The sequence below is a fragment of the Periophthalmus magnuspinnatus genome, chromosome 1 (genome assembly GCF_009829125.3).
Source record: "Periophthalmus magnuspinnatus isolate fPerMag1 chromosome 1, fPerMag1.2.pri, whole genome shotgun sequence".
Taxonomy (NCBI): domain Eukaryota; kingdom Metazoa; phylum Chordata; class Actinopteri; order Gobiiformes; family Gobiidae; genus Periophthalmus; species Periophthalmus magnuspinnatus.
The window spans coordinates 9923729-9940896 of record NC_047126.1 but is presented as its reverse complement, the minus strand read 5'-3'; the positions used below and the strand labels follow the sequence as shown (position 1 = coordinate 9940896).

The 17168-nt window shown below is 38.5% G+C and overlaps 2 protein-coding genes across 5 annotated transcripts; one reads left to right on the top strand and one right to left on the bottom strand.

The window, feature by feature from the left end:
* The first annotated feature begins 290 nt into the window (after window positions 1-290).
* Window positions 291-5959, top strand: clta (clathrin, light chain A). 2 transcript variants are annotated; one of them, XM_033970172.2, is made up of 7 exons: window positions 291-558; window positions 1153-1181; window positions 1704-1821; window positions 1892-2003; window positions 2668-2721; window positions 3811-3846; window positions 5042-5959. In XM_033970172.2, the coding sequence occupies exons 1-7, from the start codon at window positions 381-383 to the stop codon at window positions 5211-5213; spliced, it is 699 nt and encodes a 232-aa protein (XP_033826063.1). In that variant the 5' UTR covers window positions 291-380; the 3' UTR covers window positions 5214-5959. The 2 variants fall into 2 exon arrangements, with proteins under 2 accessions (XP_033826063.1, XP_033826071.1); XM_033970180.2 differs by lacking the exons at window positions 2668-2721; window positions 3811-3846.
* Window positions 5960-7244: 1285 nt separating this feature from the next.
* gne (glucosamine (UDP-N-acetyl)-2-epimerase/N-acetylmannosamine kinase) lies at window positions 7245-16936 on the bottom strand. Of its 3 annotated transcripts, none has more exons than XM_033967420.2 (14): window positions 13221-13398; window positions 11646-11717; window positions 11414-11562; window positions 10459-10705; window positions 10107-10314; window positions 9876-10028; window positions 9588-9800; window positions 9417-9504; window positions 9132-9342; window positions 8930-9059; window positions 8633-8854; window positions 8377-8559; window positions 8156-8266; window positions 7245-8011 (listed from the first exon to the last, which is right to left on the bottom strand). In XM_033967420.2, the coding sequence occupies exons 1-14, from the start codon at window positions 13257-13259 to the stop codon at window positions 7776-7778; spliced, it is 2262 nt and encodes a 753-aa protein (XP_033823311.1). In that variant the 5' UTR covers window positions 13260-13398; the 3' UTR covers window positions 7245-7775. The 3 variants fall into 3 exon arrangements, with proteins under 3 accessions (XP_033823311.1, XP_055086907.1, XP_033823312.1); XM_055230932.1 differs by lacking the exon at window positions 13221-13398 and adding an exon at window positions 16918-16936 and having other exon boundaries at window positions 7620-8011; XM_033967421.2 differs by lacking the exon at window positions 13221-13398 and adding an exon at window positions 11807-11909 and having other exon boundaries at window positions 7620-8011.
* Between the last annotated feature and the right edge of the window lie 232 nt (window positions 16937-17168).

The following is a 17168-nucleotide window of genomic DNA, read 5'->3' as shown; positions in this document are numbered from 1 at the left end:
CTGCTTTAAATAAACAGCACAACACAATAGCTGTTTTGCCTCATTATTCTACTATATATTTATTAAGAAAACTATAATTATTCTGAATCTGAAACAATTCCTTTCTTGAACTACTCATATTCCCCTCCCCAATACCCCCTTGAGATCTGTCACGGGACTATACGTGACGGAATGCGTGGATTCTATTGGTCCGAGATGAAAAGTTCTACCTTTTGATTGGTCGATGTTCCTGTCAATTATGTGACCTGCTTTCCTATTGGTTGATGATCTGTTTCCGCTTCGCTAGACTGGCAGTTTTTTTTATACACTTCTCCTTGCTAACCGCTTCTGGTCAACCGCTACACCTGCCTGTTTTTACCCCAAACCAAAAATTACTTACAATGGATGATTTTGATATGTTAAATGCCCCAAACGCAGGCAATGGCGTGGGTTCCGAGGAGGACCCAGCTGCCGCTTTTCTGGCCCAACAGGAGAGCGAAATAGCGGGCATTGAAAACGACGAGGGCTTCAGCATCCTGGACAGTGGAGAGGTACCCTTGTCCATGGGAGACTCTAATGGTCAGTCTTATATTATCTGTACCATTCTTTGGCTAACATAACATTACATTATCTTGTGTTTTATGTCGCGACGAATGGCACGAGCAATATTTGGTTGTATTTGTGTTAAGTCCTTGCGCTCCTGTTTTTTGCTAGCTTTAGCCTGTTAAGCGATTCATTGGTATCGATTACGTTGAGGTTTACTTGTTTTAATCAGATCTTCAAGCACCACAGCATATTGAAATGTGGGATGGTATTTGTCTGTTATTTAAACATTTAATAATACATTCAATAGGCCTTTATTGGCACTGACTGGAGTGTTGGAGGAGTAACGTTAGTCATCGGTTCATTCAACCTGACACTGGGACGTAGGTGATCGTAATGCTACACGTAACAGCGCAGAAACACCCCAGCCCTTTAAAAGAGCACGCCTGGAGGAGGGGAACGACCTTTAACCGAGTCACTTATTTCCTGTTAATGAAGCTCATCATTAAAATCAATTTTCATACAAATATGCGAAATAGATTGACAGAATATACCCTTTTACATGCTGCACTTTGTTACATTGTTGTCTCCTACCAACTTGTAATTGTGAATTTTCCTGTTTAATTTTAGATGGTGCCATCAACGGAGACTTTCATGGGGTAACATTTTGATGTTTTAATCATAGTTGGAGGCACATGTGTGCAGAGATTTGAGCCAGGCTGCATCTTACCAAGGCAAAACAGAGGGCTGCCTTTATGGCAGATGTTTATAAACTACTCAAAAAAATGTTTTTTTTAACATATTAGTAATAACTAAAGCAGCATGTTTTAAAACCCATACTTACTTTGAGTTCAATGGAGTAAATGACCCGAAATGCATGCTGACAAAACCACATTCTTCTTTCATTTGAAATGTTCATTAAGTATTTTTATCTTTAAACAAGAACAACGTGTTAAAGATAAAACCTGAAAACACTGGAGCAGTGATTGTACTGTCATCCTCAGAAATGTCACAACAGCCCTTTCCTCTGCTGTGCTTGCAACATATCCTTATTTTGCCATGGCAAGGATTTTTAACTATCTCTTCTGATAAATGTACAGCTGAGCACAATGTAAAGTAACATTTCCTTCCTAGCAGTTTCTTTGCAGTTTATGAAGTTAATACAAAAAATGATATTTCAGGAAAGCAATGGTCCTTCAGATGCCTATGCAGCTATTTCCAATGCTGATCGTCTTCAGGCTGAGCCCGAAAGTCTACGCAAGTGGAGAGAGGAGCAAAGTGAGAGACTGGAGGTGCTAGGTAATGACAGACGATGTCATTTTGCTTTTTTTGTATTAAGCACAGTCATACAGTTTGTTTATCTTTGCAGATGCAAATTCTCGCAAGCAGGAGTCAGAATGGAAGGAGAAAGCTAAGGCAGAACTGGAAGATTGGCACGCCAGGCAGAATGAGCAGCTGGAAAAAACCAAGACCAACAACAGGTACTTTGGCAGGACCAAAGAAAAGGGAGACAAGGCAAAATAACTGTATTTTAGATAGAGCTGTCAAATGAATTAACACTGATTATTCAGAACACATTGTTGCATTAATCATTAAGTATTAATCACAGTTTATTTTGATCAAACATTAACGTAAATTAGGATGGGAGACTTACTGACTGAAGAACCAAGATGCTTAGGGGGAAAGAGCTGATCCACTGGTCACCAACAGATCACTCAGTAGCTGATGTTTGTGAGCGTTGAGCAGTGGAGAGCAGTACAGCTTTGATTTGTGCTCCAGAAGTTGCACTGTGCATCCTGTGACAAAAATAAAAGTTGTGTGCAAGTTCCAAAACAAGTTAGATATTTTACCATACTACTACAGAACATTGGAAAATTCCAGGCCAACCCGAATAGCTTTCATCTGTCATCATAAGAGCCAGTTACAAGCAACAATGAGGGAGCAAATTAATGTAATTAAACTTTCATTTTAGTTCAATTAACATGCATTACTTTGCCACTCCTATTGCACTTCTTGTTCTTTCTCTATATATAAATATGTTGGTATGTTGGAACTCTTTTTACTACTGGGCTCTCTCGCTGTCTCAACCCTCTCTTTACCACTCTCTCTCTCTCTCAATGCTGTCTTTGGCGGACGTTTGCCCAGGGTTCTGGATGAAGACTTCTACAAACAGCCGTTCTCTGATCTCATTGGTTATGTGTATGTGGCTTCAACTAACACCATCTCTCCATTTTGGTTTGCCTTCACTGATCCCTCCTCCTGGCATCTAATCCCTAAATAGTCTCCATGTGTAGTGATGTCTTTAATACGACCCAGACCACATTTGTTCATTAGTAATTAAGATCTGTCTATTCATGTGAATGTCATTGCTTGTTGATTGATGCTTGCGTTAATTTGCATTTTAGTATATGCCGGCATGATGTACAGATACGACTGCACATCTCTGCCTTGGCTGTGCATGCATTCGAAGCAGCCACTTCATATCATCAAATTTGGTTTCTACATCAGCTTTTCCCAGTTTTAAACATTTTTAATGTTTTAATAAAGCCTTTGGTCCACTTTTTGAAGCAGCTGTGTGATCAGTTAAATTGGTGGTTAGATCACATATAACAACACACATATAACACATATAACAAAATAATGTGTGAGTCATGCACATTATTTTGCCAGAGAATGTATACTTGTACAACTAGTTTTGACACATGATGCTTCAAACTGTTGTGTCCTCACTTACCCACTGCTGCATTGATGATATCAGCTCTAAGAAATTCATACTTCAAAGCTGAGCACCTCCTATTTGCGTAGCCTTTGAGAACAATACGCAGCCGTCATTTCTGGGAGCATATTCCTTCTATTTGTCCAGATACATATTGATGTTACAGTTAATTATTTCTTGAGTTTAGAATAGTAGGCCTGTTGTTTCACTACGTTGGTTTTCCTTTCCCTCTTTTGTCCTCCTTTAGCAGCCTTGACCCTGACTGACTTATCTGTGTCCCTTTTACATACTTGGAATGTGAAAATCAATGTGCCTCCAAATGTAATGTGTTGTAGATGGAACCATTCTGTACAGTGTTATTACAGTTCTAGTATAATTGGTATTTGACATGAGGGACGGCGTGCAGTTGTTTTATTGCAGTGGACTTTAAAACGCCTGCACAAAGCTCTGTAAACCTTTGCATGCCTGCTTTTAACATCTTGCTGAATTGTCTTTGATTTGGTTTTCTGCTCTCTTTCTTCTAAATTCTGACTTGTAAAACTGTTTTCTTTTCCTATGCATCTTTTTTAAAGCACACACATTAACCATCCTTGCTACCGCCTAGACCAGTTAAGTAAAAACATACTCCAGAATATGTATGATCAATGTTATTCTTCTTCGGGGCTGTTAAAACCACTGCATTAGCGAGTAGTTCGTTTGAGATCTTGGTCTTTGTTTTATTCCATTCGTGGTGCTGTGGTCCTCTCTATCCCTGCTGTACTTGTTGTTTCATGCACAGTTATGTATTTCTTTGTTTTGTTTGAGGGTGTACTTGAAAATGGCAGTGGAATTTAAAATCAGTAGGGGGTGTTGGGGTGTATTGGGGCTCGTCAAACTTCCAAGACTATCTATTTTAGCTGCAGCTGATTTGCATGGCCAACGAGCCAATAGTGCTTCATTTTTTGGGGGTTGGTTAAAAAAAACAAAACTTGTCCCAGAGATTAAAAGTCCAGTATGTGGATTACATTTACACAATTACACTAGACCTTTTCTTTGATTTATACTTGCTTCTTATGAATAAATCAAATCTTCCTACATTTCCAAGGGACAAGTTTAAGGTATGCATTGGTGCATTTTTAACCAACTAAAATTGCTTCAGGCTGTTTGACCGTTCCCTTTTCAGTTGTAACACATTGATAAACTGAGCCTACCAGTGGTTTAAGCATTGTTGTCATCCGTTTCATGTGACATCCTGAATTTGATTCATCTGAATAATTAAACTGACAAAAGCGTGGTCACACCTTGATGCACTGTCAAAAGGACTAGGCCTGTCATGATAACAAATTATGAAGTTTGATATATCGCTGATGTAAATATAGACAACAAATGATAATAACTAATTTATGCCAGTGACGCAATAACCCAAGAGCAGATTAAAAACACAAAAAACTGCTCTAAATCTACAATATTGTTAAATCATGAGCTGCAATAAATAAATGGCAGAATGAAACACTTTAGTACTTGGTAAGTAATTCAACCTTTGTTGGTTTAAATCTTATCATATAGCTAAAAAATAACCCAACATTTCCCAGTAGTGCAAAAAAAATGTGCACACGAATATTGACCCCAAAAAATATAGTTTGAGCATTCATATACTGAACGATAAGTCGATATAATAATTATCATGACAGGCCTAAAAAGGAGATTTGGCTCCTAAAGCTGGGCAGAAGCCTGTTTTCAGGACTCTTTACATCTGTCTCTTACCTCTTTGTTTTTGCTAAACCTTCTCTCTCTCCTGTGCCTCTCTCCTCCCCTCTGGTTTAGGGCTGCTGAAGAGGCTATGATTTCAGACCTGGACGAAAACAACCCTGGGACTGAGTGGGAGCGTGTGGCCCGCCTCTGTGACTTCAACCCCAAGTCCAGCAAACAGGCCAAAGATGTGTCCCGCATGCGCTCTGTGCTCATCTCCCTCAAGCAGGCTCCTCTGGTCCGTTAGGCATCATACCACTCAGGACATCCCATATCATCTACAATGCACCCTGGTCCACTCGCCTACCTGTCTGCAAAACAAACACAAGGGAGGTCAGCTCAGTTCATACCTGTTCAATGTATTTTCCATCCTCCAAGCACCAGCTCCCTGTAATCCCAATATAGGTTTTTACATTTTTTTAGTTATAGCCAGATAAAATTAAAAATCTCTTATTAGCTGATCCCACGTGACGTAAAAAGGGAAGGGTTGAGTCTGAGTTTACACTGAAAGTCTCACTACATGCAGTTCAATATTCAAACTATATCATTTCCATAGATGCTGTTTGTCAGGTCTTAGTGTTAATAACCATGTGAGATGTGCCCCATGTCCATTCACATCATGTATAACTTTTAAAAGTGTTTTTTTTAAGGACCAAACTGTAAAACTAAAGTTCTGAGTGTACTCTAAACTGTGTGTGAAGCCAGCTCTTGGCTAATGTTCAATTTTCCAATCTATGCATTTATTATGACATTTTCTCTGTCAGGAAGTAATACAAGACCAGTCATTACTATTACTATAGTTTTTATGTCTGCGTGTGTGTATGTACTCTGTGGACACCTATGTACATATATACAGAGTCTATATAAATAAAGTATATAACAAAATCAATGAATACTGATTGTGATGTTAAAACTAGATATTTGTTAGCTGTTCCTTGACCATGTGCATCCATTGTCCTTTACTTTCAATATCAATAAATAAACAGAAACTCATTGTTGCCAGTTTTATTGGTACAAGTTCACCATTTCGTTGAAACGAGTTGAGTTCTTCAAAGTCTGCTAATGCTGCCAGTTTGTGTGCAACAAAACCTGTGCCCAAAGAAATGAGGGGTGTCCAGCTGCGACGGACAGTGTTTAAATAAATGTCAAACTAGTGCACTGAAAAACAACGTGCAACATACTCGAGGCATAAAAGTCATCGTTTATTTGGAAATGTGTTAGGATGATAAATGCATAACATTTTAAAAGCAGGTATGGTGCCTAATATTTTACAAGTGTAAACTGTCGCTACTTCTGGTTGTGATTTCATAGGCCTAACGTTTTGTAACATTTGTGTCTGTGGGTAAAGAAAATGAAGTGCAACACGTTGGTTTGTACAGTTCATTCTAACAAAATTAAATAACAAGACTGAAAGTACGAAAATATTAATAACTACAGCACAACGTATGTTTTTGGCCCTCCTCTGGTCCATGTGCCAGGGGAGGGGCCTGGACACAGTCGCGTGAGGGGGTGGATTTAGGGTTGCCTTGCCATCCCAGATAAAAAACTTGTGTGTATTTGAACTATTGGTATAGGCTATTTTAAAACTAAAGACTTCGCCTGGTCGTGTGCTGTCCGGATGCCCTGCCCGCACAGCCCCTCGCCCCCTCCCTGTACCAGCTGAGCGCTGCTCCACAGTTTGGTTTGATCTTTATAAAAGTTGCACTATCCTCAGGTGTGTCTTACGCTGTGTGCAGTCCTGATGCTGCAGTGTCGGATTTCCCCACATCCTCGCGCTCTTTCTGTCATCAGCTCTATTTTCTTTCGTGACTAAATTATTCCCATTGCGCCGTTTTCGTTAGTTTATAAAGTTTGTCGATAGTAAGTAGGCAGAACAGTTCTGCCCAGAGCCGGGCAGTGGGCTGAGTCTCAGACGGGACAGGCCCGCGCTTTGACTGACAGCTCTCTCCTGTGCTGCTCTCATGGAGCAGTGCTCAGGGGTCAGCTCTGTACAGTGGCTCAAGAGACATAGTGCACATCAGCATCTCCTTCTATAAGCCCACACCGTAACCCCCATCACAAAGGCACTTGCGCACTACTTTAAACTTGTATCTAACGCTAAAGTTAACACGTGAATACTGGTGAAATGCAGACAAATAAAATACAATAGGAGACAGTGTTGCTCGGAGTCAAGGATAGAGCTGTGAGTCCTGCAGCTATGTGAGAGCTCACGAAGATAACACTATACACAGACACGCGCGCGCACACACACACCCACACAATAATGGCCAAGACATTTAAATGAAAAGTTTATTATGATCACTATAGTAGAAGCAGTTTGTTCAAAGTGATAATGATGCATTAGAAAGAACGTAAGGCAAAATGCACATTTTAGATACAGTTTCTGTATCAGCTCCTGAAAATGTCATCTCTGATGTTAAATAGACTTTGACCATATCATGGTCATAAATTAAATAATTATGTTGATAATAAAAAACATGATCGCGGCATGTAAAATGTATATAAAAACAAAATAGTTTTAGACAATAAACGCAAAAATAAATATTGAAATTTGGTCACAACAGACTAAACAAGTGAAAAAGGTTGTTTTGTATGGGTCATTTTGGCTCAATAATCCAAAAAAACAAAAACAAAACAAAAAACATGCATTCATTTTGCAGGGCATATGTAAAAATAACCACAGTTTGATTGTCAACCATTCAAAATGTAAAATATAATTATGTAAATACATATTTTTTTTAACCCCAATTTCTCACTATAGTTCTTCAAATGTACTCCACAGAAAGTTGTTTCACTGCTAGGTGGTTCTTCAGTATTTTCTTCTAGTTGTATAGTCTAACACCATACTAGCAGCTCCAAGTAGAGCTGGTTCTTCCAGATCTGATACGAGAACCTTGATATTCTGTGCAGAGGACAGTGCCCTCTCTGAGATGACGTGCTGCACTGGGGCCTGGTAGCAGGAAGCCAAGACTCCTGACAGAATGATCAGTGATGGGTTCACTGTGTGGAGGATGTTGATAATACCAACACCTAAGGCTGTGGAAGCTGGGCAGAAAGATTATCAGAAATATTAATGAAATAAAGAAAAAAAACACCACTAGTTTTCTGTACAATACATATTTACAAAAAGCTGAATCTGTAATGAGTATTATTAAGACAGCATTTGATACCTTAGAGTAGAAGGCATACCTTTATTGAGAATAGCTTGAGCCTTTAAATTGCCCATTTTTGCTGCAGAGATGAGGTGAACAGCTGTAACCGGCTCCACTATCTTCATTCCATCCATCTTTAGCATGTCCTCTGAAATATGATGCCGTTAACATTAAACCACAAAATCTTGGTCATGGTGTGTTCATGATGTGTGCAAAATTTTTTTATCTATTTAGCCACCATAATCTCAATCAACTCACCATCATTAAGTTTTTTAGCCTCTCTCTGCAATGCCATGCCAGATGCATATGCCTCTATGCATCCTTGGCTACCACAGGAACACTCTGGTCCTTCTAATGAAACCATGATATGTCCCAGCTCAGCAGCACAGAAAGTGCTCCCATGAATCAATTCATTATTATGTATGATGCCTCCACCAATGCCTAGAGAACAGACACATTTGTCAGTCAATATGAAGCATTTTCTCACAGAGAGTCACTTAAGATAATGGTTTACCAGTTCCAGTGATTACAGCAGCAAAGTTTTCCACCCCTCTGCCATGACCAAACTTCTTCTCAGCCAGTGCAGCACAGTTTCCATCGTTATCCACCCAAACAGGAAGATGCAGGGCGTCAGAGATGGGTGTTCTCAGATCCACTGCGGACCACTCTTGGATCAGTTTTGTGGAGTGCAGAACAACGCCCTCCTGTGGATTTACTCGGCCTCCCGATGAGATTCCTGTAATATACAATATTATTTTATAAACAGTATAGATTTCACATAAAAAAAATACAAATTAACAGTTTCTCATACCAACACCAAGTATCCTACAATTGATCACTACAGCATCCTGCATGGCATCATTACACATCTTTAGTATGAGGTTTATCCTTGCCTCATAGGTTTTTGGATTTGGCTGAATGTATTTCTTGACTATCCTTCCCTGATACGAAAGAAAGTTGGACATTTAACGTAATACCCAAATATGAATATAATGTAAACATAGTTTATTTACCCTCATGCAGACAATGGCCACCCGAAGATTAGTTCCTCCCAGATCAACAGCAAGGGCACTTTGTGTCTCCAGAATATGATCAATGTCCTGAGAGTTACTGTCTTTTACAATCGGAAAACAGAAAGTCTTCTGTAGTGGCTCACTCGTGTTAATGGAGTGTAAAAACTTGAGAATACGTTGCACTGCATTTCCATCACCGTAAATCTTGGAGCTGTGAACAGCACAGTTTCAGTAGTACATTACATCACGAATGCCACATAAAAGGAAGGGGATAGTTTGACTCACCAGGGGTATCGTTTCCCGAACTGTAACTCCAGAGCATGGTAGATCTTACTCTGAGTATCAGCATCTCTCACATGGAGCACATTTTCACCTATATTTCAATGTGGATGAAATATTTGTTATAGCAAAAGCCATAAGTACGTTAAGGCCATTCAATAGAAACAAACTATGTACCAGTCTCTCTGCCAGTCTGCCTTGTGCCCAGGTTCACGACAGGAGTGCCAAAAGCTCCGGCTTCTCTGACTCCACAGCTGCTGTTTCCGATCATGCAGCCAGCGTGGGACACTAGCTGAATGAACTGTTCAAAAGGAACATGCTTCACAGCTTGGAAATTGGGGTGCTGTTCTATGCCCTTCCTCCTCATCACACGCACCATCTCTTTACTTCCTGTTCAATGTAATGCCATATACTTCTTTTATTAATCTTGACATTTGGTACAGGTAATTGTAGCTTGTTACTGACCAGCATCAATATTGGGAAAGAGAATTAGTGTCTTCTTGTTAAAAGACAGAAGAGCATCCAGCATTAAACCATAAATTTTGACAGAGTGTTGAATATCCGTGGTGACTGGATGTTGCAAAGCCACAATATAATCATTATCTTTGACATTTTCACCTGGAAAACAGTACAAGTATACACTTATATACACACTGTTCAAGCTATATTTCCACATATACTTGAACAAATACATACCAAGCCAGCTCTTAATGATGTCCATATAGTCATCTTCGTGATGTTTTGCTAGTAGCTTATCATAGGAAGGGCACCCAGCCAATAAAATGCGAGAGTGGTCTTCACACATCGCTATGAGGTGCTGCTCAGCCCGCCGTGTGCAACAAGCATGGTAATGGGCCAGTTTACTGATGGCATGACGGATTGAGTCATCGATTGTACCACTAACCTACAACAAAGTCATCAGAGTGATTAAAACGAGAAATAATGTAGACATACCAACAAAGACTACTGGATGAGTATTGGAACATTGTGCTTGGGTATATGGGAATACAGATGTTGGGATAATACACATGCATACACACACACTCACCTCTCCTCCTTCTAAATGCAGTATTCGAATGTTCATTAAAGCTGCAGCAGTTGCTAGGGCCAGTGCATCAAAACGATCACCGTGGACTATCAAAATATCTGGATTCAGTCGCTGTAGGACATCTGGGAGCTTCACTAAGGCTAGACCCACACTTTCCACCATGGCTGCCTCATCTTCCCCTCTCACTATTGTGTGAAGCTTGGAGCCGATGTCAAAGTCATCCTGTTCAATCATACGGAATGTGTTCCTAAGAAAAAAACAAAATAAAGTTTGTCCTGGTAAATTTTACTAATGATTCATGTCCAATGAGTAGGGATGGGACTGTGATGGAAATTTAAGTATATTCATGTTGTGTTTTTTAAAATCATTTGATCTGTGTCAGCCTGTCAGACCCAGGCATTAACATGTGTGAAGGCTCTGTCTAATTCTTATGGAAATGATATTGTGATTTTTCTGTGATATTTTGGTGAGTCTGTTACAGTAGAAATGCTGCATACAAGCCTTAAGCACTGCCATTACTGAGACAGTCTAGCTTATGAACATAAAAATATTAAAAACTAACTTCCTCATGTCAGCTGCACCAATGATGTATATACTAAAATAGATAATATTGAAGCAGAAATATTCACATATTCCACATGGCATTTGTCTGTTGTCTGTTAACGTCTCTTTTGCTTAGGGCTTTACAATTAACTGAATGTTGATCCCGATTACAATTATTGCTCCGATCGATTTAAAAAAAAGGTGTACTTGAAAAATTTCATAAATTACTTTTGTTCTCATGACTATCGTTCCAGCCAACAAAAATGTACAGTGGCCAAAAAAACATAAATCACTATCTACTGCAAATCTACTATTCTTCTACAGGGTAACTTTTGCTTTTACAGACTCAAATAATGTCACTGTGATCTTGTCTAGGACCAAGCAGCTGTACTTCTGGTTGGATTTTCCTTACCCATAGTCATCAATGAGATGTGAGCCAAGAACCACCACTTCCAGATCAAAGTCCTCTGGGTGATTTTTGATCCCAAACATGATGGGGGCCAGTTTCGAATAATCTGCTCTGTTGCAGGTAGCCACGCACACTCTTAGCCGTCTTTGTGACTACAACAAACACACACAAGTCAGTGAGGTATGTTTAGGCATTTATAAAAGCATAAATTATATCATGTTAATTGCGTTGTTACCGGGTGTTGATCTTCAAATATTCCTCTCTCCATCTTTTCTCTGTTTCTTTGCATTCTCAGATAATATAATTCCTGTTGAAATACAAAAATAAAGAGAAAAACGCGGCTAAGTTTCTTAACAGTTAGAATTTTAATACAGAACATTCCCGAGATTTACTCACTTGGGTTTTCCAAATGGGCAGATGCTTAAGAATATGAGGACAATTACTCTACCAGTTTTAGATTACAAAGTTGGTAAATGGTTGTAAAATTTCTGTACATGCTGTGCAGAACAAATGGTCATCAATTTAAAAATGGGGTGGCAAGATTTTCTCTTGTCACACAAAAAACAAGCAGCAGTACATTAGGCAACATCTAAATATTTGAGGTTGAGGGGTGGAGCACATTTTTGCTCAAAGAACAGAGAAAAAAACCATTCACCATAGTTGACACTTACCAAATGAAATGATAAAAGTCCAATTTAATGATGTGTAGTTCATGACTGTCATGAACAAGTTTGATCAGTCCACGTCACCAGTGCACTTTGCTATTGACATTGGCATCAGTACAAGTATAACCTTGTTAATATTTTTTTAACATTTTAAGCCTCTTCATTTTGTGAAAATTAGATTTGGTATCAAAACTGGTCTTGTTTTAACATTTGTGCTTTCTTAGTTCAAATTATTGTGACATGTTTCATTAAACATGTGGCAGTTTAATGAAACTGTAAAGATGCCAAATATTTCACAGAGGTAGAATTCTTGGGCCGATGGAAGTTTTGTAAAAAGTGAGTGAAGGGTCATTTATCTGGGAGAATACAAACAGTCACAGCTAGATATCATGGCTCAAGGTTGGGGGGGGGGATAAAGGAATACATGTTTAGACGGTTGCAAGCTCTGTTAAGGTTAAGTGTTCAGTGGTTAATTAAAGGTTAAGGCAAACATCATACTTAAGAGTATCACCAAAATGATAATATTTGGGCCACATTAGTTTGCTCTACTATGATCCAAAGTGCAACAATAGGCCAGTGTACTTCACCAAAGTACGGGATCAAAAAGGAAAGCTGTAGATTCTTTGGAGGGTCTTTCTAAAAAACTGAATGTAGTACAAGTTTAGCAAAAATACATACTGTGACAAAATGTTAATTATTTGGAATGACACATTAATAAAAGAAAGAAAAAACCCTTTTTAAAGAAATACTGCTGAACTTCAATTCTTGCTTCCAATATATTGTGTGCACCGCTATTTCTTTGTTTTTTGTCATGTTGCCTGCCGACAGAAAGCAGAGCGCATGCTGGAGAAAACATGGTGTTTTTAATCTCTCACAACATTCAAAGGAAAGTGTCTGTTTTATTGTGAGCTCACAGCACACAAAGCATACCCTCATCATGACTTCTACTCCAGCCGCGTCACAAGACAGCATCAGCAGCCAGCCTTATGGTATGGGGGCAGGGATGCATGCAAAAAGACTAAGGCTAGGGTGGATCGACATAACAGAGGCACTAATAAGAGGCACCAAAGCTAACGGCTGATGGCAAGGCTAAAAAGGAGGAGGAAAAACATGAACAGCAAATAAAAAAAGAAAAAAAGACTCACATGAGGGTTTTTGGACAAAATGCTTGCATGCTTTTCCATTGCCCGCTTCAGTGGAGTCACACCCTTTTGAGTTCAATCTGTGTATATTTTCTTATTTTTCTTTTAAAACGAACCATTAAAAGCGTGGGAACAAAAAGAGGCCGGATCAAGCCATCAAGCAGAGGAGGAAAGGAACAGTAAGAGGCAGAGAAAGATGACAGAACCATGTAGGAGAGGGGGGAGGGGCCGGGTGAGCTCACAGATGGCACAAGCTTTTTGATTGGCTGCAGGAGGGGGAAAAAAAAAAAAGGATGTTCATTATGGTTCACTATTTTGAATTATAACTACAGCTTTCTCCAATGAATTTGTAAATATGGAATTTATAGACAGACATTGAAATCTTACATTTATCAATTTATTATTTAATGAAGGGACAATGCATATTAAGAACAGAGGCATGGGGAACGAATCCCACACCTGTAAATATGCAGGATTATAGCCAGTGCTAATTTTCATCCTTTGTCCCTTGCTAGAAAATGTTTTTAATTATATTTTAACATTAAGATTAAACATGACAAAGACTCAATTATATATGAGGGGCAGGTGAGGTAAAATCATTTCTGAGAGGACCTTAGATGTTCCTCAAACCTGTTTCTATAGCTGTCAGAGGACTTTAGGTGTTCTTCATACTTTACATACTTTCTATTTTCCATCCTACAATCACACCGAAATAAAGTGGAGTAATTGCAAATGCATTTATCGTTACTAGGGACTCTAAAGATGAAGTGTACCACAAATCATTGCTCTGGGTTTAATTTAAATTACTTTACTACTAATTTATTTTTCAGAGAATTCTGGGCATCAACATCTCCTAAAGGTGTAACTTTTACATAACCATCTCTAGTCATATGAGTGATTTTGCACTCATTTCATCACAACCCTTTATTATATCAGAAAATACTGAAAATACTTTGAAAACACACACAGTAACACATTTAGAGTGTCAAAAGTTGACCATTTTTGGTGATTGCAATTGTGACCAGTGGATTGAAATATGTTAAGACAAGAACAGGTATTAAAAACTATTGTTCAAGTACTGGTAATGAAAACCAGGTAACGGAACACGTTTTTCCTGTTTACTGATAAGCAGCCCTATATGTAGACTCCACTCAAAGATAAAGAACAGCGATCAACTCATCTAACCTATCCAAATATTTGAATAATATTTTAATATTTATATTTGAATAAGGATAGCCTAAAAATGCATAAGTGTGTCATAAAAAATACTCTTGCCAAAATTAACAAAAATTGTAACTATTATAAACAGAAATTATTTATCTACTTACAATTTTCTCTAAGAAATGTTTACTAAAATACTTGTTAAGCTTTGGTAATTAATGGTTTAAAGTGTGAATTTCAAATTTGGACACAAAATGAAAAAAAGAACTCCCAATCTGTATTAGGATAATAGTGAATGAATGTGGTTAAAAAAAGCATAATTCATGTGTCTACGCACACCCTTGTCAAACCTGTTTGAAAAACAATGAAACCAAATAAAGAACATTGAACTGACGGCGCCCAAAGTGGAATGTACAAACTGCACTGACAAAGACTTATGCATGAATGCTGTTCACGGTTTAATTCTTTCATTTCAAAGCAAGCCAGAAACTGTCACATTAAATGTTAAATGATGTGATGTTCTGGGACCAGAGGACCAGAAATATACATGTCCCTATATGTAGAAACAATATTGTATTAAATACTATTATTATATACTGTTAATTACAATAAACCTAGTGACATTTAGCGATGCACCAATCCAGTTTTTTTTCAGTTTCAATACTGATTTCAATACTATAGCTTTAAGTATCTGCCGATACCCGATAAAAAATGCTAGCAGTGCAGACTGACAATAGCATTTATTTCCTTTAAACTAATATAAAATATGACAAAACTTGTCCAAATGTTTTATGTAGCTGTTATTTATCCCTTAAGCAACTACAGAATATATTTGTATAAATAAATGTTCAAACATGAGACTTTCTGGGCCAACTACTAGGAAATGGTCTTATTACATCAATGTGTATGTTCAACCAGAATATCAACTGAACCAATCTTTAGAAGCCAATGCCCGATCCAGCAAATTCTTCAGTATCGGCTTTGATATCCAGTACCAGTATAGGATCGGCGCATCACTAGTGAAATACAGCTCGTTTCTTAATAGCTGATGTTAAGAAGGAAAAATAATTAAAATTTTAACAGTTCATGCTTACAACCAGAAAGCTGCCTTTAGGCTGTACAAAAGCTTTAAAGTAAACCTGTGATTTGCTCCTTTGTATGTCAGATGCCATTGAGTTGTCGGTCCACTTGTTAAAATGTAGATTTTTGCACCCTGTAGCTATTGTTTACACTAGGTTTCAACAAAGCTGTAGTGCTCATGACAGCCATCTTGTCTCTTGTGCTTTTAGGGTTCACCGCCGTCAGTCACCAGCTTCATACCATGCAGTTAATTTGATACACATTTTACACACAATGCCATTTCACTTTGTCTCAGCTTGGGACATTTTAGTTTTATAAAGTAGGTTAGTTAAAGGGAATCTAGAGACCTAAAGTTTTGAAAGTTTAAAAAAAAACCTACACTGTCCTATTGAACTCAAACAAAACATTGTTCAAACACAGCTTCAGGATGTAGTCAAGGTTGATTTGATATGATGAGGTAACAGAACAAACATAAGGTACTACCTTCTTCAAATGTGTACATCTGTATGCATCACACGTTAAGGTGGATTCATGCCATAGCTCGCTTTTTAAAGTTGCCACTGACATACTAACAACTGTTTAGCAGGAAGCAATGGGTCTTATTATTTGTTCATAATATGGAGAAAGGCTATTATTGTTTTAAATGACAATAGTTTTAAGTCTGCACTCTGCATTGTTTATGTTCAGGAAATTAATAGTAAAAGTTTGTTGTTTTTATTTTAATAGGAAATAAAATTGAAAATTGTGAACGATTGATATGGTTAATTCATTTTTATTTTTTCCCCAGCCCTACTTGGGGTTACAATGGGGTTATTTCTATCCAATGTAATAGCTACTGAAAACAAAATGATTTCTGCACAATATGTCCCTGTGTCATCTGAGGAGAGCCCTGATGTTGGCAGGTAACAAACCAGAGTGCATTCCTCTCTTTCTCTCACATGAACACGTGTGTTATTATCCAGTTGTTAATTAGGTGATGACACTCTGCCACCCAAAGTCTTTCTACTGTACTGCCAGTTTTAAAGCTTAACATGCCATTACCTGACCCTAGTGCACGGTAATATCTGCTTTAAAACGCAGTAAAAACGTGACTACAAACCAGCTGCGATGCTACAAAAGCGTTTCATCCTTATCGTGTACTGTTCTGACAGGAAATCCCCGTTTAACGTTCAGCTTCAGCGCCTCTGGAAAAAGTTTGACTCGGATTTTTGTGAGCATCAAAACCCCAGTAACAACACAAGTAAATACAAACGGCTTGGTGAAGATGTAAATTGAAAGGAGATGTCATTTGGGACATAAATGTAGTAAGTTAACCTAGCCCACCACTGTTCTGACACGTTGAATAGGTTTATAATGGGGCGCATGTAGGCTATAGCCAACATAGCTAGCGATAAAGTTAACCTAGCGTCCCATCCACTGCCTCCTGACGCACTGAAGTCTGCAGATGAAAAGTAATTACCTTGAACAGTATCAAGAGGCTGTCTCCTTCTTCTTTTACAACTTGTACTGGTGCCTAAAATTAACTTGTTTCAGGTCCTCTTCAGGTTTTCGGCGCGGTGTGGGGCTCCTGTCCCATTGACCCACAGCAAAGCGCGCGTCAATCAGGGCGGAAGTGAGGCTTTCAACCTTCAAAATAAAACAACAAAGTGCGCATCAAACAGGGCGTCAATGAGGGTTTCAACTTTCAAAATAAAATCGTCTGCTCTAACA